The 20,624-nt window shown below is 47.1% G+C and overlaps 1 protein-coding gene across 11 annotated transcripts; it reads right to left on the bottom strand.

The window, feature by feature from the left end:
• Nucleotides 1-1,356: 1,356 nt before the first annotated feature.
• Nucleotides 1,357-19,776, bottom strand: ZNF250 (zinc finger protein 250). 11 transcript variants are annotated; one of them, XM_035276922.3, is made up of 7 exons: nucleotides 18,396-19,776; nucleotides 9,624-9,719; nucleotides 9,258-9,384; nucleotides 8,897-9,010; nucleotides 7,512-7,640; nucleotides 6,847-6,909; nucleotides 1,357-3,050 (listed from the first exon to the last, which is right to left on the bottom strand). In XM_035276922.3, exons 2-7 carry the CDS (start codon nucleotides 9,663-9,665, stop codon nucleotides 1,729-1,731), a joined length of 1,797 nt encoding a protein of 598 aa, XP_035132813.1. In that variant the 5' UTR covers nucleotides 9,666-9,719; nucleotides 18,396-19,776; the 3' UTR covers nucleotides 1,357-1,728. The 11 variants fall into 11 exon arrangements, with proteins under 11 accessions (XP_035132813.1, XP_008981201.1, XP_008981202.1 ...); XM_008982953.4 differs by having other exon boundaries at nucleotides 9,258-9,399; nucleotides 19,722-19,776; XM_008982954.5 differs by having other exon boundaries at nucleotides 19,722-19,776.
• Between the last annotated feature and the right edge of the window lie 848 nt (nucleotides 19,777-20,624).

Raw genomic sequence — 20,624 nt, 5'->3', positions numbered from 1 at the left:
AGCCCTTTGGGAAGCTGTGGGAGGAATGCTTCAGCCCAGGAGTTTGAGGCACCAGTAAGCCACGATGGCACCACTGCACTCCAGCCTGGTGACAGAGCAAGACCATCTTTGAAACAACAACAAAAGGATCAATGTCCTAGTGCCCCTATTTCCTCCCTATTAAGCTAACAGATGTTGGGGGTGGGGGTCAGGGGTGAAGACAGCCCTTCTCTATCTCAGGCACTTAACACATTGAGGAGAATTTGAAGTGGCTTAAATCTCATACATTTGTTTCCTTTGTAGTTAGTTGCTACCAGAAATGGTTCTGACACAAATTCACTTTTAAGAACTGTATCTTTAGAACAAATAATTCTCAACTAATATAACATTTTAATTATGAATAAACCAGATTCATCTTCATCACAGAAATATGGCAATGAATACTACTCTTGAACCGGGAGTAAAAAAAAGAAACAAATCCTTCAAATAAAAGAATAGAAATATTAGAGATAGCAAAACAGAGCTACCTGAATTTGAGAAACTCATGTTTTAAATATATGTACCAAAGAAGTCTTTTCAGCATTTCTTTTGCGGGGGGGATACCATAAGATATAAAGAGGTTCTTGGTGTAACAGCTATGAGATCTGCACTGAGAGTGAAGCTCCCTTCCCATGCTTGCATAGGAATTGAGACATCCCATGGTTTCTGGGGCACAGGGTCTGCAGATCATAAGTGCAGGTTTTGAGGAACATACACATTTTTGAATTGAATTTTTACTAAAAAGTTAGGATACCCCTTCTGATTTTGAATAAAGCACCAGATAAAGGGTTTTCTAGGCCAGGCATGGTGTCTCACACCTGTAATTCAACACTTTGGGAGGCCAAGGTGGACAGATCACTTGAGGCCAGGAGTTCGAGACGAGCCTGGCCAACATGATGAAACTCCGTCTCTACTAAAATACAAAAACTAGCCAGGCGTGGTGGTGGTGCATACCTGTAATCCCAGCTACCTGGGAGGCTAAGGCACAAGAATTGCTTGAACCTGGGAGGTGGAGGCTGCAGTGAGCTGAGATCATGCCACTGCACTCCAGCCTGGGCAACAGAGCAAAGCTCTGTCTCCAAAAAAAAAAAAACAACACAAGGTTTTCTAAATTTACATAATTTCTCACTCATATATCATTAGACTTTTCCTTGTTTTATACAAAACAGGTGTTCACACACTTGGGATTTCCATCTATTTTACATATTTGAAGAAAATATCTTTTTGTATCACTTTATCCATATAGCACTTTAGTGTTTTAATACTGAAAATGTTAAATTTTCTAATTTTAAGTGCAATAATCAGTATGGTTAATTGATATTTATGAAGGGCATGTAATGTTCTTAGAAAAAGAACTTTATTTGGAATGTAAGGAAGATTTTATCGGGACAATATTTCTTATGCCTTAAATTCCCTTAGTTCAAATAAACTAATGTCAGAGAAAGAATTGTGGCTGTTTTTACCAAATTCACTACAATTCCATTATTACTCTCCAATATAACCTCAAGATGGTGAGGAAAATAGAAACAGGTAGTCTGAAATTTTTCCATGGGAACATCATGCCAAGTGCTTCTTTTCAGAGTTATTTTGTGACACTGAATTACCAAAGAAAGGATTCCTATAGAGTTAACAGAAACTTCTTTTCGGCTGAAGGCTGCTTGTGGTTCCATGTGCAGTTTCTGTGTGATGGATTCTTGTATCAGCCACAGGTCACAACTTCTTGTGCACTTTCTGGTGCTGGATTAGGTGGCCGTGCTGGTTGAAGGCACGCCCACACTCCCCGCACTCGTAGGGCTTCTCACCTGTGTGGATCCGCTGGTGCTGGATGAGCACTGAGTACTGGCTGAAGGCTTTCCCACAGCTATTGCACTCATAGGGCTTCTCACCCGTGTGGGTCCTCAGGTGCACAATCAGAGTTGCTTTTAGGCTGAAGGCTTTGCCACATTCTGTGCACTGGAAAGGCTTTTCACCAGTGTGGATTCTCTCATGCTGGATCAGAGACCGACGTGCACTGAAGGCATGCCCGCACTCACCACACACATAGGGTTTCTCCCCAGTGTGGACTCTCTGGTGCTGGATCAGGTGTGAGTGCTGAACGAAGGCCTTCCCACATTCGTAGCATGCATAGGGTTTTTCCTCAGTGTGGATCCGCTCGTGATTCATCAGCGTAGAGCGGTGGCTGAAGGTCTTCCCACACTCGCTGCACTCATAGGGCTTCTCCCCAGTGTGCACGTTGTGGTGCTGAATGAGGACTGAGCGGTCACTGAAGGCCTTCCCACACTCACTGCACGTGTAGGGCTTCTCCCCAGTGTGGATCCTCTGGTGCTGCAGCAGTGTCCTCTTCACACTGAAAGTTTTCCCACACTCATTGCACCTGTGAGGCTTCTCCCCAGTGTGTACCCTCTGGTGGCTCCGCAGGACAGTGCTATGGTTGAAGGCTTTCCCACACAATGGACACACATATGGCCTTTCTCCTGTGTGGATCCGCTGGTGCTGAATGAGATGTGAGAGTTGAGTGAAGGCTTTCCGACACTCAAGACATTCATGAGGCTTCTCTCCCGTGTGTATCTTGTGATGCTGAGCAAGATCTGAGCTCACTCTAAAGGCTTTTCCACACTCGTTACACTCATAGGGCTTCTCACCTGTGTGAATTCTTCTGTGTTTACTAAGGACTGAGCTCTGGCTGAAGGCCTTCCCACATACACTGCACACATAGGGCTTCTCTCCAGTGTGAATACGCTGATGCTGAAGGAGGTGGGAACTCCGGCCAAAGCACTTCCCACACTCGACACACATGTAGGGCCTCTCTCCAGTAGGCACTGCCTGGTGTGGAGTGAGTGGCATGCTTTGGCTTAAGACCTGAATTTCAGGGTGGTCAACAGAATTTGGATTTAGACAGAAGCTTCGCTTTGTTTCATTATTTTCTTGATCAATCCTCCCCAAGGGTGTTTTCCCCAGAATCACTGTTTCCTCTGAAATTAATGGCTTCAAACTCAAGTCTGTATTTTGATTCTCTCGCTTAGTTTCATATTCTGAAAGAACAAATCCAAAATGAAAATGTTAACACTACTCAAAACTGAAAAGCAAGTGCAACCCTGAAACTGGCCTTGCTGATGAAGGTGCAGTCTCTCAATGCACATGGCTGTGTGAGCTAGAGAGGAACAGAACCACCATTAACTGTGTCAAACAGCTAGAAATCAGAAGATAATGTTTCCAAACAGGAATGTGCCAAGACGAATAGTGAGGTTTAAGAGAAAGGTGTAAACTCCAGTTTGAGGTCACACCCCTGTGTGGAATGCACAGAACAGCTGAGACACAGCCCAGTGCTGCCTGAGCCCTGCCCTCCCTAGAGTCCTCATATGGACAGAGCTTACATGCAGGCCTACACCACAACGTGGGTGTTCTGTGGGGTAGACAGTGGCACATGGGCAGGCAGGAAGAGGTATGAGCTCTTGTGAGCAAGTCGGTGATGGGGGTGCCATCTGGAGGCCAAAAGACTTGTATTTGCCCTTTTTTTTTTTTGAGACAGAGTCTTTTACTCTGTCACCAGGGTGGAGCACAGTGGAACAGTCTCAGCTCACTGCAACCTCCACCTCCCGGGTTCAAGCGATTCTTGTGTCTGAGCCTCCTGAGTGGGATTACAGTGGCATGCCACCACGCCCGGCTGTATTTTTAGTAGAGATAGCATTTTGCCATGTTGGCCAGGCTGGTCTTGAACTCTTGACCTCAAATGATTCACCCACTTCAGTCTCCCAAAGTGCTGGGATTACAGGCGTGAACCACCGCACTTGGCCCTGTGGAAGATAATTTCACATGGAGAATGCCCTGGCAGGAGGAGGGGCGGGAAGAATAAGACTGGAGGCGCAGAGGGACATGATGGGAATCTGCTGCCAAGTTTTGGCCAGAGATGAGGCCTGCAGGAGCAGCAGCACAGATGGCAGGAAAGACTGGGGTGAAGACCTTTCTGGGAGCCGAGTCAAGTGCTCTGCAAGCTGATTGTGTGTGAGTGGGTGGTAGGTGAGAGGTGCTGAGGACAATAGTGATTGTTTTCTTTTTGGATGGTCTTGTGCTGTCACCCAAGCTGCAGTGCAGTGGCTACTATCGTAGCTCACTGCAGCCTCAAGCTCCTGGGCTCAAGTGATCCTCCCGTCTTGGCCTCTCAGAGTGCTGGGATTACAGGTGTGAGCCATTGCGCCTAGGTTTAAACATCGTTTTATTTAGTTATGCATGTTTCTGAGCTTTCTATAGTTTCATGGAGCACAGTCTTCTGGAACTTGTTTTCACCCTCAGCATTATGTTTTTGAGCTCCATCATGTTGCTGTGTAGCAGTTATTCAATCATCTTCACTGCAGTATTTCCATTACATTAAAATGCCACAGTTTATGTCTAGTCTATTCTGTTTATGAACATTTGAATTTTATTAATTTTTTATTTACTTTATTTATTTTTTGAATTTTCTTTGAGATGGAGGCTCGCTTTGTTGCTCAGGCTGGAGTGCAATGGCGCAACCTTGGCTCACTGCAATCTCTGCCTCGCAGGTTGAAGTGATTCTCCTGCCTCAGCCTCCCGAGTAGCTGGGATTACAGGCATGCGCCACCATGCCCAGCTAATTTTTTGTATCTTTAGTAGAGACAGGGTTTCACCATGTTGCCCAGGATGGTCTCAAACTCCTGATCTTGTGATCCACCTGCCTCAGCCTCCCAAAGTGCTGGGATTACAGGCGTGAGCCACTGTACCCAGCCCTGAATTATTTTCAAATGTTTTTTAAAATCATGAAACATGCTTCTGTGAAGATTCTCCTATGATTCCTGGTGCTTACACACAAATGCCCTTGCTGTATAAATATGCAGGAGTGGGAAGTGGTGAACATAGGAATTCATGTTTTCAATTTCATTTTTTATTTAGTTTTTTACCTCCATTCTCTCAGAATGTAACCATGTTTTCAATTTCATTGGATGATGACAAATTTTTCCAAAGTGGTCATGTGAATTTACATCCCTATTAGCTGACCTACATCCTCACTCACATTTGATATTGTCAGATCTTTCCAGTTTTTCCATTTCGAAGGTGTAACATGGTATAGTGGTTTTGATTTCCACTTTACTGATGAATAATGACTGCAACCTCTGCCTCCTAGGTTCAAGCATTTCTCCTGCCTCAGCCTCCCAAGTAGCTGGGATTACAGGCATGCGCCATGCCTGGCTAATTTTATGTATTTTTAGTAGAGACAGGGTTTCACCATGTTGGCCAGATTGGTTTCGAATCCCTGACCTCAGGTGATCCACCTGCCTCGGCCTCCCAAAGTGCTGGAGTGCAGGTGTGAGCCACTGCACTCGGCCTAGTTTAATATAATTTTTAACATGTCTCATTTTAGAAAGTTATTCTGTGGGGTTTTTTTTGGACAGGTCTCCGTCACCTAGGCTGGAATACAGTGATGCTTACTACAACCTCAACCTCCTAGGCTCAAGCAATCCTCCCATCTCAGCCTCCATATAGCTGGGACTACAGGAATGCACAACCATGTCTGGCTAATTTTAAATTTTATTTTGTAGTGTTTGGTCTCACTATCTTGCCTAGGCTGGCTATGTATGTTTTAAACTGATAGAAATAAGTTTTAGTTCTTTCTTTCTTTTTTTTAATGTATAAGCCTCATCTTCACAGAATAAAAGCCTGTAGGCTGAAGAAACAGTTACTCATTTGCACTGAAGAGTATTATTTCTATCGTTTAAAGTTTCACCAGGCATGGTGGCTCATGTCTGTAATCCCAGCACTTTGAGAGGGCAAGACAGGTGGATCACTTCAGCCCAGGAGTTTGAGACCACCTTGTGCAACATGTTGAAACCTTGTTTCTACAAAAATCAGCGGGGCATGGTGGTGCACACCTATGGTTATAGCTACTTGGGAAGCTGGGGTGGGAGGAATGCTTGAGCACAGGGGGTTGAGACTGCAGTAGGCTGTGATCATGCCACTGTACTCTGGCCTTGGCAACAGAGTGAGAGCCTGTCTAAAGAAAAAAAAAATTCCTGAATGGGTGGCTTCTGATCTGATGCCAAAGTAACAAGATGGAAAGATGTCTTTAATAATAAAAAAAAACAGGCCAGGCACAGTGGCTCATGCCTGTAATCCCAGCCTATTGGGAGGCTGAGGCAGGAGAGTTGCTTGAGGCCAGGAGTTTGAGACCAGCTTGGGCAACATAGCAAGACCACGTCTCCACAATGCATTCTAGCCTGGGCAACAGAGCGAGATTCTCTCTCTAAAAAAGAAGAAAAATACACACACACACACACACACACACACACACTAAACTGTATGAGATTACTTGCTCAATCATCCATGGCATGAAAGCATCATGTGACTGTGTGGGACAGACTTGGTTGCTGTGAAGGCCAGGTACAGCCACACTTACCTGCACCCTGCATCCATCCTGTGCAGAAGCTGGACTTCAGCCAAGTGTCACTTGCTTTTAGAATGATGGTTTCAATTGTTGTTTTAAGTATAGTGTAGGGAAGTATGTTTTAAGTATAGAGTAGGGAAGTATGTTTTAAGCATGACAAAACAAATAAAAAGAAATAAATTTTAATTAAAAAATTAATTTCACTGAAATAAATTTTTAATTGAAAAATCTAGGCCTACTATGGCTCACAAGAGAAGAAAAAAAATTTTGAAAATGAAAAAACACAAAAAAACCCTCCCTGGTGTTTTGTAGCAATTGTGTGAGTTGTATAACAAGCTTCATAGCACCCTGAGTAGTCTCTACCTTCTCATAAAACATTAGCATTAACTCCTTCAGAGATTGTACTGAATTAAAAAGATCAGGCATACACTTACCCCATGGACAAGATAAACTGTCTTGTTGCATACAGGCTGTAGTGTGGTCCCATTTGAGATTGTCTGGAAAAAAAACAGTGAGTTGAAGTGACAATAAAATACTCCCTTCAAGAGTGGAAAATCCTGGCTGGGCGCAGTGGCTCATGCCAGCAATCGCAGCACTTTCAGAGGCCAATGTGGGTGGATCACTTGAGGTCAAGAGTTTGAGACCAGCCTGGCCAACATACAGTGAAACCCTCTCTCTACAAAAAAATTTAAAAATTAGCTGGATGTGATGGTGCATGCCTGTAGTCCCAGTTGCCTGGGAAGTTGAGGTAGGAGAATCACTTGAACCTGGGAAGTGAACATTGCAGTGAGCCAAGATCATGCCATTACACTCCAGCCTGGGAGACAGAGTGAGACTCCGTCTCTCAGAAAAAGAAAAAGAAAAAGAAAAAAAAGACTGGAAAATCCTTTCATTGCTGTTATAACATGTAAGCACAATTTACTGAGTTAAAAATAGCAGGGGCAGGGCTGGGGAGGTGCACACACTTATCCATCCTGAGGAACTGCCAGGACAAGACAAAGGCATATTCTACTCCTCACTGGCTCTGATGCCAGTGGCAGTGACCCAGATTGTGGCAGATGGCTTCTGCTTCTATGCACATCAGTAATCTAAAACTCACTCAGTCCCATTGTCCTCTGTGACCTGTGCCAGCGGTGAGGTGACCAGGTGCTTCTGCAGATAAACTTCTCATCTCCAACCATGCTCCCAGAGAATTTCAGAGTCTTTGTGGTATCAAATTCAAAGGGCACTGAAAGGGAATTTAAGCTCTCCACATCAGGCGAGTACACAGCTAGATACCAGGGAGCCCAGGATTGGTTGGCAGTGGCGGCAAATGCCCTGCCTCCTACTGCAGTTAGCATGCAGAAGTTCTATGCATGATTTCCAAGACATGATGATATGTCTTCTTGTTTATAGTCACTGGAAAATTACATTCCTCTAAGGCTGGCATGTACCTTGTTCCTCTGAGGATATCAGATTTTTCAGGCCAGTAAGAGGTAGACTGTAACACCTGGTACCCTATTCACTTAAACTCTAGAAATAAGGAGCAGCTTTCAAGGAGAAACCCACCACACCTGAAATGCTGAAGTTGATCAGCCAATGGAGGTTTTGCCCAACTGTCCCTACTCACCCCAAGTGGGGCACATTATGGTAGGATAGGCTGACTGGGATTTTCCTAAGACTTACTGTCACCTTACTGAAGTAGGAGGTTCTTTGGTGGCACAGTCCTGTAATCCCAGCTACTCGAGAAGCTGAGGCATAAGAAATGCTTGAACCCAGGAAGCAGAGATTGCACTGAGCCAAGAACTGGTGCCACTGCACTCCAGCCTGGGTGACAGAGCAAGACCATCTCCAAATAAAACAAAACAAAACAAAAATTATATCCAGCCGAACTAGTAATTTCCCTTGTAAATTTTAATCATTTTCCAAGTTGACAATCACATAAACTGAAAACAATGCTTTTTCTTTCCAATTCTTATAGCTTTGGTTTCGCGTTATTTTATACATGGGATGCCCAGTACAATGTTATATGGATGTGGGGATGCGGGCTCCTTTGTCTTGTTCTTGAGATGAAACAGTGTGCTGTGCTTTCAACATTCACCTTGAGTGGCAGGCTGAGACACTTCCTTTCTACATTTAGGGTGCTTTGTTCTTTGCTAAATCATCAGGTAACTCTCAAAACCTGAATGTCCCATTAGGACCAAATCTGGTTAACCAGTCCCTCTGGTCAGGGACAGCATCACTGCAGCCATGCCTTAATTTCCCCTATATGGCTCTGCACAACAGCTTGTTTAACTTCACTGCTATGCTCACTTCTGGCCATGGACTATACTGCCTGACTCAGCAACCCCCAGCCCACAGACTCCTTTGCCAGATAAGGCTGGACAGGTTTTACCCCAGGTGGAAGCCACTGAGCAGGCAGTGGCTCAGTCTGAACTAGGTCCACAGCTGTGCTGAGGATCTGTTTAGACCTCAGTGAAGGAGGGGACAGTTCTCCTTACTCACCTGAGTGGCCGCTCCACAGGCCCTGGCTCTCCTTAGCCCCCTTCCCGTCCAGGACCCAGGGATCTTCCCCTCGCTCCAGCTGGGAGATTAAGTCAGGCTTTGATATTGGAAGTCCTGCTCATGGAGAGGGAAGTCTTTGTTTATACAACATTTACAGAGCCCCCCCAACGCCCCCCGCCCAAGCCACTTGTGGGGACATGAAAATGGACAGGACTGACGTTCTGCTGGAGCTGAGCACCCACAGAGGTGATGAGAGCAAACCTCCAGGACCAGCCTGCCCCAGGCTCCCTACCCTGGGAAGCCCCCACCCTAGTCCAACACACAGATAGATACACAGACAAGGCCTGCTAAGGGGCCTTACCCAATGAGACTACATTCCCATAGGTTTCCATCATCACATTTCTGTACAGGCCCCTCTGAGCAGGGCCCAGCCGGTCCCATTCATCCTGGGAGAGGAGCACAGCCACATCCTCGAAGGTTAACTTGGCCTGAAATGACAGGGGCTGCTGCAGGTAAGATCAAATCCTGACCTCTGTGACAGGGAGTGGGTGCATGTGACATGAGCAGTTGGCAATGGGGGGCTCTGTGAGCTGAGGTAGGTAATGGGAAGGTGCCATAGAGTTCAGGGAATGCAGTGATGCTCTGGCTGCTCTCAGGAGCTATGCGGCATGGAAGGAGCCACAGGGCTCTGGCTGGGGGCACTGCACAGGTATTGGGGACAGCTTACCTGGGGTCCTGCAGGCACTGGCAGGAGCCTGGCTGCTGCCATCACCTGGTCTCCTGGGGCCTCTGAGAATCACAGAAATGGAAGGAGCCTGTGGGGCTGAGGAAGGGACAAGAGAGGGGTATGACCTTGAGACTGTAACTTCCTGGGGGACCCTCAGGGGACCCCTGGGCCTCATTTAGAGTCAATGGGGGGCACACTGAGGTAAGGTGCAAGGAGCTGCTACTGTTGCAGCCTTGCTCTGCCTTGCCTCCCCCAAGCCTGTCCAGGCCCTGAACACATAGTTCCTGGTCCTGCCCAGACAGTACTGGGCTCTCTGAACACCAGGTGCAAGGCACTTGCTGCACCTTGGTCATGGCTCATGGTCCTCCCCACGCACAAGGATACCAGCTCACCAGGGCCCTGAGTGTTCTATACCTGAGGCACTCACACAAGTACCAGACTGTTCCCAGGTCACGTGAGGGATATAGGCATCAGGGCAAGCTGCTTCCCCAAACACCCTCCCAATTAAGAAAGGCTTGGCCACCAGGGTGACAATAAGACTCCCCCCAACCGCACCCTTAGGCAGCCCTGGTGCTCTGATGTGGTGGAGGCTCTCAACCTTGTGGTTCAACAAGGGTATTCAAAGGGGAGGCATGAGAAGTGGTCAGTTCTGGACAAACTGAGTCAACAGTGGCCCAGGGATCTGGTCTGAGCACTTGAAGGAAGACTTGTCATTAAGTGAGAAGGGAATGCTTGGAGTAGTCGGGCCAGTGCTGGAATGTACAGGACAAGGTAAGCAAAAGTGTCTGACACACACCCAAATGGCTGGGGAAAAAAGGGGAGCAGGGGCAAGAGCTTTCCTGACACATTTGTCCCTGTACGGGACATGGTTCACAGTCTTTGGAGCATCAAAGAGTCTGTGACAGGGACCAGAAACCAAGCAGGTGACAGAAGGCAGAGACACTCCAGCAAAACATGGTACAAGAAAGCAACCAACACCCTCACATGCTTGGCTCAGTTGGGCACCACAACAAACAGGATACTTCGAGAGTGACACGATAGGTGTCAGGGCTGCCAAGAGGAAAGAGCCTGGGGGCAGGAGTCAAGGGACATCACAATCCCATTGTCTATAAAACATCAGATATAGGCCGGGTGTGGTGGCTCATGCCTGTAATCCCAGCACTTTGGGAGGCCGAGGCGGGTGGATCACCTGAGGTCAGGAGTTGGAGACAAGCCTGGCCAACATGGAGAAGCCCTGTCTCTACTGAAAATGCAAAATCAGCAGGGTGTGGTGGCAGGTGCCTGTAATCCCAGCTACTCAGGAGGCTAAGGCAGGAGAATCACTTGTACTCAGGAGGCGGAGGTTACAGTGCGCCAAGATCATGCCACTACACTCCAGCCTGGGCAACAGAGTGAGACTGTCTCAAAAAACAAAACAATGCAAAATAAAAACCCACATCAGATATATGTATATGTTTGCATAAACAACTTTCAGGAAGATACACAATAAACTATCAACTGCCTGCCTCTGAAGAACAGGACAGCAAAACATGGGTGGAGAGAGGCTCGCAACCCTCTCTTGTGCTGCTATTCTCCAAAACTGCCCATTCCCTCCAAATGTGTGTGTGCATGCACATTTCTGTGTAAGTGCAATGCAATTCTTTTTTTTTTTTTTTTTTAGAGAGAGTTTTGCTCTTGTTGCCCAGGCTGGAGTGCAACGACGTGATCTTGGCTCACTGCAACCTCTGCCTCCCAGGTTTAAGCGATTCTCTTGCCTCAGCCTCCTGAGTAGCTGGGACTACAGGTACCTGCCTCCATGCCCGGTTAATTTTTGTATTTTTGGTAGAGATGGGGTTTCACCACGTTTCCCAGGCTGTCTTGAACTCCTGAGCTCAAGTGATCTGCCCCCCTTGGCCTCCCAAAGTGCTGGAATTGCAGGTGTGAGTCACTGCACCTAGCCCTGCCTGTGAATTTGACCTTTGGTAAATGCACAACTCTGGTCCACTGGAAACCTGGCAGAGGTGGATGGTTATTCTCTCTATGGCCCAACCACGGCTGGGATGAGAGTCAATGATGAACAACCACAGGAACTAGATTCAGGGCCTCCCAAGCAGATCTTGCAGCCAGTTCTGACACAGGAGGTGTTGGCTTGTGTGACCATAAGGCCTTAGACCAGGCTAACTCCTTCTCCTACCTGCATCTTGTGTTTATGCACCTGAGTACTCCCTGGATGCCTGCTGGATGAGGCTAGTCAGCTTTTCCATGAACCTGCTCCTAGGCATGGTTGTCCTGGGAGTCTGAAAATTGAGTTGAGCCCAGTAGCTCTTTTGGTACACTTGAGCTGGTGATCCCCCTTCCCTCTGACTCATCATTTCAATATGGGTGTCACATAGCATCTCAGACATTTAACATCCCAAACCGAGCACCCCCTCTACCACCATTTCTGCCCTCAGCTTGGTCTGTGAACCTGTACGTCTCATTCCTTCTTCACTGTCATACCTCATTTCTAATTCATCTTCTAAGCACATCAAGAACCTGACCATGTTGCCCATCTTGCCCTCCCTGCCCCATGACCACCACTCCCAGATGTTCAGTAGCTCCCAACACAGTCTGTCAACCCAGCCCCTCCATCTACCTTCCTGAGAATAGTTACTGTCCTCTGCTCCAAGGTCCTCCCAGGACCCCAATGGCTCCTATGAGCCTGCCCCAATCTTTGTGATTTTCCTCAGAGCGCTGCAGCCCTTTATCCCGTGACCTGTGCTCCCCATCCATCTCACAAAGACCTCTGCCCCACCCATCACAAGCAGCCCTGGCTCCACCCAGTGGTTGACTGTTTTTTTTTCAATTACTTCTAGTCTAATGATTAAAAATTGCCAGGCAATGTACTTTTTAAAACTTTTAATTAATTGATTTCTTAGAGACAGGGTCTCAATTTGTAGTCCAGGCTGGAGTACAGTGGCTTAATCACAGATCACTGGAGCCTCCAACTCCTGCGCTCAGGCGATCCTCCCACTCAGCCTCCCAAGTAGCTAGGACTACAGGTATGCATCACCACGCCTGGATAATTTAATTTTTTTTTTTTTGGTAGAGATGAGGTCTTGCTATGTTGCCCAAACTGGTCTTGAACTCCTGGGCTCAAGGGATTCTCCCTCCTTGGCCTCCAAAAGTGTCAAGATTACAGGCCTGAGCCACCACACCTGGCCTGTTGAATAAATTAATAAAGAGCAATGAGCAGCAGCTCCCAACACAGTCTGTCAGCCCAGCACCTCCATCTGTGCCATTTGTATTAGCAAGTAAGGAGTCAACACTTGCCACTGGCAGGCATGGGAAAGTAGAGTTTCTCATACTCTTTCTCAATTTTATACTGAAAGTTACCTAACAGTATTTAGGCAAATAAGATTGGCCCTTGGAAAGTGAGTGCCTTATAAGAATGGATGTAGGTGAGGGTGCAGATTGAAAAATGTTGCTGAGGCAAATGCCATATTGGTCCTTCTACATACAAGTGACACATCTGCTAAAAAGAAACGTGTGCTGTGTCAGGTCGCCAGATGGATGAGTGAAAATGCAGCATGGGGTCAGCATGCAGGGGACAATTTCATTTTGTAAACTATGACCCCAAGCCCACAAAGGGTATGTGTGTCACAGGCACCTGGGACTGGTTCACCGGCCTCACTTCGGCCAGCTGCACTGAGGCCATACCTGTAAATCCAGGAGACGACACACTCCTCTGAAGGCCTAGAGATCATGTGGTTGGTGAGAGGAGAGCTCATAGAACAGCCCTGGCTCAGAGGTGGATGCTGCTGGATAAGGTATTATCTATTTGATTAAATTAACACACAGAGGAAAAATTCCAAAGGACAATCAATACCAGTCTGTTAACAAGTGTGTGGCAGGGAGAAGTGAAAGGAAAGATTGTGGCAGGGCGTGGTGACTCACACCTGTAATCCCAGCACTTTGGGAGGCCGAGATGGGTGGATCACGAGGTCAAGAGATTGAGACCATCCTGGCCAACATAGTGAAACCCTGCCTCTACTAAAATACAAAAATTAGCTGGGTGTGGTGGCACGTGACTGTAGTCCCAGCTACCTGGGAGGCTGAGACAGGAGAATTGCCTGGGAGGCAGAGGTTGCAGTGAGCCAAGATGGGGCCACTGCACTCCAGCCTTGTGCCTGGCGAAAGAGTGAGACTCTGTCTCAAAAAAAGAAAAAAAAAAAAAAAAAAAAAGAAAGGGAAAGAGTGCTACCTAGGGAGAGTCTTGGAAAAGCATAAACACAAAATGCTATATCAGGTCTCAACTGAAAGATGACCTTCACATCTTGCTAATAAAAAAAAAATCACATCACAAAGTATGATTGTATTCTGGTAAAAAATGAAGAAAATGGGCCAGGCATGGTGACTCACACCTATAATCCCAGTACTTTAGAGTGCCAAGGTGGGAGAATCGCTTAAGCTCAGGAGTTCAAGACCACCCTGGACAATATAGCAAGACCCTGTCTCTACAAAAACAAACCAACAAAAAAATTAGCTGGTCTATAGTCCCAGCTACTCTGGAGGCTGAGGTGGGAGGATTGCTTGAGCCCAGGAGGTCAGGGCTCCAGTAAGCTGTGACTGCACTACTACACTCCAGTCTGGGCAACAGAATGAAACCCTGCCTCACAAAATACATAAACAAATAAACAAAAATTTAAAAACATATATATGAACAAAATACATTTTAAAAGTGATATAAACTAGTTTAAATTTTTTCCTTACTTATGCTATGGCAGATAAAGATTTCGGTTTCCTGGAACAAGCCTGCAACAGGAGACCAAGACAAGCAAACACCATGGGCCTCAACCTAAACCTTGCATACACAGAACTATCTGGGGTGCCAGAAACCAGCTTTTAACAACACACTCCATCCCTACTTCATCCCAGGGATTCTGAGGCTCAACTCCAATCTTTGCTCCATAAGAACACAGTTCAAAAAACAAAAAACAAAAAGCACAGTTCAGGCAGGGAAGGAGGATTTTAAAAAATTAAAAGACAGGCTCATGACAAGTCCTCTATAGATGCCAGGCTCCAGGGCCAGGGGCTGGGACAGGCTAGAAATCACCGCACCAGAATACTGGAAGTGGAGTTTGAGGACCTCCCTCTTGAGGCCATGCCAACAGCTAACATTGGGCAATATAAAGAATACCCACTCAGGGCACTGGATGAACAATGATCCCACCCACCCACTGGTCACAAAGGTGGCACCATGAAGAGTTCATTTTTCAAACTCAGGAATTTCAAATTTGAAAATATTCCTAGGGAATAATCCAAAACAAAAACCATAGATCAATGTTGTTAGCAACTGGCTTTCCAGTTTTCTTTAGGTGATCAAAAGCCACATGGCAGTGAGACACTCCTATCACTGTTTTTGGAATTTCTGTCTCAATGTGACAAAGCAATATGCCTGTCATTCCAGAGGACCTTGCACGTGGTGACACATTGGTTCAGGAACATTTGGAGTCTCCTGGTCTGGGGTGAGCTGCCAGGATCTCCTCCAGAACCACTGCCTTCTTTTGCACCTCATCATCCTCACTCCCTGAACTTTCTGCTAACAAGCACTGCTCCCTCTTCATCACCAAGAAGCCCCTTACCTACTAAGGTGAAAGCACGTTCAAGACAGGAGGCTTCTGAGCCACCTGTGAGCACAACGCAAAAAAGTTGACCTAATCTAACCTAATCAACCTAAACTAACCCTAACTTGCAACCTTTCCAGAAATAATGATCAGAAATATGTATCCAAATTGATAGCTTTCTGGCTGAGTGTGGTGGCTTACGCCTGTAATCCCAGCACTTTGGGAGACCAACGTGGGTGCATCACCTGAGGTCAGGACTTCAAGACCAGCCTGGGCGACATGGTAAAACCCCATCTCTACTAAAAATATAAAAATTAGCCAGGTGTGGTGGCATGTGCCTGTAAATCCCAGCTCCCCTGGAGGCTGAGGCATGAGAATTGCTTGAACCCAGGAGGTGGAGTTTGCAGTGAGCCAAGATCATGCCATTGCACTCCAGCCAGGGGAACAGAGAGACTCCATCTCAAAAAATGAAAAACAAGGCCGGGCGCGGTGGCTCACGCCTATAATCCCAGCACTTTGGGAGGCCGAGGCGGGTGGATCACGAGGTCAAGAGATCGAGACCATCCTGGTCAACAAGGTGAAACCCCGTCTCTACTAAAAATACAAAAATTAGCTGGGCATGGTGGTGCATGCCCGTAGTTCCAGCTACTCGGGAGGCTGAGGCAGGAGAATTGCTTGAACCCAGAAGGCGGAGGTTGCGGTGAGCTGAGATCATGCCATTGCACTCCAGTCTGGGTAACAACAGCGAAACTCCATCTCAAAAAAAAAAAAAAAAAAAAAAAAAGAAAGAAAAACAAAACAAAACAAAAAAACAACAAAACCAAAACCAAAATTGATAGCTTTCTTATATACCAGCAACACCTAGTCAGAAAATATGAAGGGAAAAAAAATCTATTCAACAAATAGCAACAAGAAACAAGATTAAACCTTAGAAATGCACAGGATCCCTATAAAGAAAACGGTAAAACATCAGGGAAACACTTGCGGATGCTGGTCTGGGAAAACATTTTCTGGGTTAGATCTCAAAAGCACAGGCAACAAAAGCAAACTAGACAAATGGGATTACATCAAGCTAAAAGGTTTCTGCACAGGAAAGGAAACAATTAGCAGAATGAAGAGACAATTTACAGAATGGGAGAAACTATTTACAAACTATCCATCCAACAAGGGATTAATAACCAGAATACAGAAGGGAGCGAAACAATTTAATAGAAATAAACAACTAATCTGATTTAAAAACAGGTAAATGATCTGAATAATTTATCAAAAAAAGACATACAACATATATGACCAACAGGCATATGAAAAAAAACTAAAAATAGATCCACCATATGATCCAGCAATTCCACTGCTGGGTATATACCCAAAAGAAAGGAAGTCAGTATATCAAAGAGATACCTGAACATACATGTTGACTGCGGCAATATTCACAATAGCTAAGATATGGAATCAATCTAAATGTACATCAAATAAATGGATAATGAAAATGTATATGTACACAATGTAATATGATTCAGCTATAAAAATAAGAAAGTTGGTCAGGTGTGGTGGCTCACATCTGTACTCCCAGCACTTTGGGAGGCCAAAGTGGGTGGATCACAAGGTCAGGAGTTCGAGACCAGCCTGACTGACATGGTGAAACCCCATCTCTACGAAAAACACATAAATTAGCTGGACACGGTGCTGCACACTTGTAATCCCAGCTACTCAGGAGGCAGGAGAACTGCTTGAATCTGGGAGGTGGAGGTTGCAGTGAGCTGAGATCACGCCACTTCTAGCCTCCATCTCAAAAAAAAAAAAAAAAAAAAGTCATTTGCAGCAACAGGGAGGGAACTGGAGGTCATTATGTTAACTGACATAAGCAAGGTACTGAAAGACAAATACTGCATGTTTCCACTCATATGTGGGAACTAAAAAAGTTGGTCTCACGGAGGTAGAAAGTAGAATGATGGTTACCAGAGGATGGGAAAGGTGGGGTTGAGGGGGAGGTGTGAGATGAATAGAGGTAGGTTAATGATTACAACATACAGTCAGATACAATGAATAAGTTCCTGTGTTTGATAGCACAGTAAAGTGACTGCAGTTAATAATTTATTGTATATTTCAAAACAACCAGAAGAGATGTGAAATGTTTCCAACACAAAAAATGATAAATGTTTGAGGTGACAGATATCCTAATTACCCTGATTTGATTATACATTGTATCAAAATATCACATGTACCCCATAAATATGTACAATTATATTAAATTTAAAAAGACCTTTAATAAAAATACAGGTATATTCTTATTATTTTATGTGGGAAGGGCTGTTCTAAGCAAAATACCAAAAGCAGAAAGATTACGGACAGAGATGCATAGATCTGCAGCTTATGAATCAAAATCGTACGTGCAGGCCAGATGCGGTGGCTCACGCCTATAATCCCAACACTTTGGGAGACCGAGGCAGGTGGATCATGAGGTCAAGAGATCGAGACCGTCCTGGTCAACAAAGTGAAACCCTGTCTCTACTAAAAATACAAAAAATTAGCTGGGCATGGTGGTGGGTGCCTGTAGTCCCAGCTACTCGGGAGGCTGAGGCAGGAGAATTGCTTGAACCCAGGAGGTGGAGGTTGCGGTGTGCTGAGATGGTGCCATTGCACTCCAGTCTGGGTAACAAGAGTGAAACTCCGTCTCAAAAAAAAAAAAAAAAAAAAAAAAAAAAAATTGTATGTGCATCAAAGCTACCAAACTCCAGAAATGGACCTAAAGGCATGCAACAATTTAGTATATGACAAAGGTGGTTTTTCAAATCAATGGAAAGATCAATGGTGTTAGAAATGCCTATGATTTAGGGAAACAAACGAAGCTGGATTCCAAACTCACCCCACAAGAAAATAAATTCCAGATGTATCCAACATTTTACAAGTACCACAGAAAAACAGGAGTTTATTTAAAAAATAATCTCAGAGTGGGGAAAGCCCTTTAAAACACAGCACAAAGCCCAAAATGCCTTAAGGAAAAATATTTGACTCATAAAAACTTAAAATTTTCTATTTCCGAAAGCCCAAACCAGAACCAAACACCATAATCAGAGTCAAAAGACAAATTGAGAAGTATGTTTTCAACATACATGGAAAAGAATATGACCTGGAAAATCACAAAGAAATACAGATGTTTAAAACACAAACGATGGGATTTTAACCTCACCAATAAACGAAAAACGTCGACTTGGCAGGAATGCAGGGACCTGTCAAGTACACAGCACCACAGCCCTGTATGGGCGGGAATGTCGATGGCAATCTCCCACCCTTACCCACTTCACAGAGTCCGCCTGACAGAGAAACCGATGTCCAGAGGAGTTAGTAACCGAAAAATCTGAGTACCGACTCGGCGGAGCGCGAGTGGAGCGCCCCCTGCCGCCCCCGGCGTTAGTCCAAATGACACCAGCTTCCCTTTAATGTTGACAGAAAAAAGGGTGTGCGCGCATGCCTAGAGCTGTAACGGCATTTAAAAATTCTGAAACTCTTCACAGTCCCTGCCTCTTCATAGACTAGCAGTGTTGGGGAGGGTGACTTTTATACTTTTCAGACATGGTTGCATTAGAAGAAGTATTGCATATTATTTTCAATTAAAAATTAAGCCAGTAAACAAGGAATATATTTGCTGTGTTCCAAAGAGTTGGCCTCATTCATTAGAATAGGGCTCTGACAAAGTAACAGAAAAGACAGCCTCAATAAAAATACAGCGGGAGAATAAGACATTCGGCAAATAGTACACTCGACCAACAGCTGAGACGAAAGCAGCTCGTTTTCGTCTTGACGCGGGAAGACTTTTTATTGCTAAATCAAGTGGCGCTCCCGGTGCGTCGCCGGGGTCTTCGTGGGGCTCCTCAGGTTTTGCATAAAACAGAAAAACCTCAATTTTTATATTTTGGGGAAACTCCCCAACCCTTTCCGGGCCTATCCCAGGGAACGAGTCGGCTCCATCCTCTCCACCAAGACCCGGAGGAGCGCGGCAAGAAGAGCGGCCCGGGGGGGCCGGGGGGGTCCAGACTGCGCCCCTACGACTCCCGCTAACCTGGCCCGAGGTACGGCGCCCGGTAGAAATGGCTCGGGAGGGCCCGAGGTGGGAGGAACGCCTGGGATCCGAGAAGATCCAAGGTGGGAGGGAGGCGGGGCGGTCTGAGAAAATCCAAAATGGGAGAAACGCTGGGGGTCTGAGGGAGCCCAAGGGGGGAAGGGCGCGGAAGGGACCGAAACCTTCCTAGGGAGGCTGTGGCGTGGGAGGGCCCGAAGGGGTCCAAGGCCGGGCCAGGGGAAGGATGGGAACCCCGAACGGGGGAGAGGGCGCGGTCTTGGCCCTGGGGAGGAGGCCGCCGCGCGTCCGTGAGGGGAGGGGACCAGCGCAAACGGAGCGGGCAGTGCGTGCCCGCGGGGAAGAGTTCACGATCCGTGTGGAGGACGCGCCGGCTCGGGTGTCCGTGATGGGAAAGGGTCCCGGCCGGCCCGGCGCCGACACGCACCCCCCACTCACCGTCCACGCCGCAGCCTCACGCGCGAAGTGACGGGTGCCCGTAGCACCCGCAGACAAAGGGCTGACCCGCCCCGTCTGCGCAGCCGCCAATCCCTGGGGGCTCTTGCCTCTCAGTTTCCGCCTCCACAGCCGGGTCCGCCAATCCTGGAGGACAACGCATGTTTACGTCATTTGGCCCGCCTCCCGGTCCGAAGCCTTCCTCGGTGACCGACTGCAGGGCGCTCTCAAGAGCCAGCGAGAGCCAGGCCTCCGCGATCCCTAGAGGGTCCGAGTTGCTCAGGGAAATGGGCCCGGCCTGGTCTCCTCGCGCACTTCCGGGCGTCAAGGCTGCTGCCCGCCGCCGAGCGTTACCCGCTCGGAGTCCGGGTTCCGGAGTTTCTGCCGCGGTCGCCCTCTGGGGGACACCCCTGTTTGCCCAACAGACCCTCCTCAGCTTGCGCTGGCTTCGGCCCTCCCTGAACTCGAGTTCGTTCCCCGCCTTTGCGGTCCGCGCTGCTGAGAACGACCTTGCCCTCAGTCTCCTGGCTGGTCCCTGCGCCGCTGCAGCGCGGATGTCGCCTGCTCAGGGGCCCTTTCTCTTTTTTCAGTTGCAACACTGAAATCTTCTTGTTTGGTGACTTGCGTGGAGTTATTCTGCCCACTTATGAGGCTGAGCGCTACGAGGTCCGAGGCGCAGCCCTTCATCGCTGTGCTCGGCCCGGCGTGGTCCCTGCAGGCGGGCGTCACTGAACAGCGACCGCCTCCGTTGACCACTCGGCCCTTGGGTTTGCTTTTTGGTTTGTTTACACCGCGCACCTGGGGGAGGGTGGCGGCCTTACGAGGGCGCGGGCCACACCTGCGTGGAGGCCGCATCTGACAGCCGCTGCAGGGAGGGTGGATCTGGTTTGGAGCCGGGCCAGAAGA

This window comes from Callithrix jacchus, chromosome 16 (assembly GCF_049354715.1).
Source record: "Callithrix jacchus isolate 240 chromosome 16, calJac240_pri, whole genome shotgun sequence".
Lineage (NCBI taxonomy): Eukaryota > Metazoa > Chordata > Mammalia > Primates > Cebidae > Callithrix > Callithrix jacchus.
Note: the sequence above shows the minus strand (reverse complement) of the source record. Positions and strands in the feature narration are given on the sequence as shown.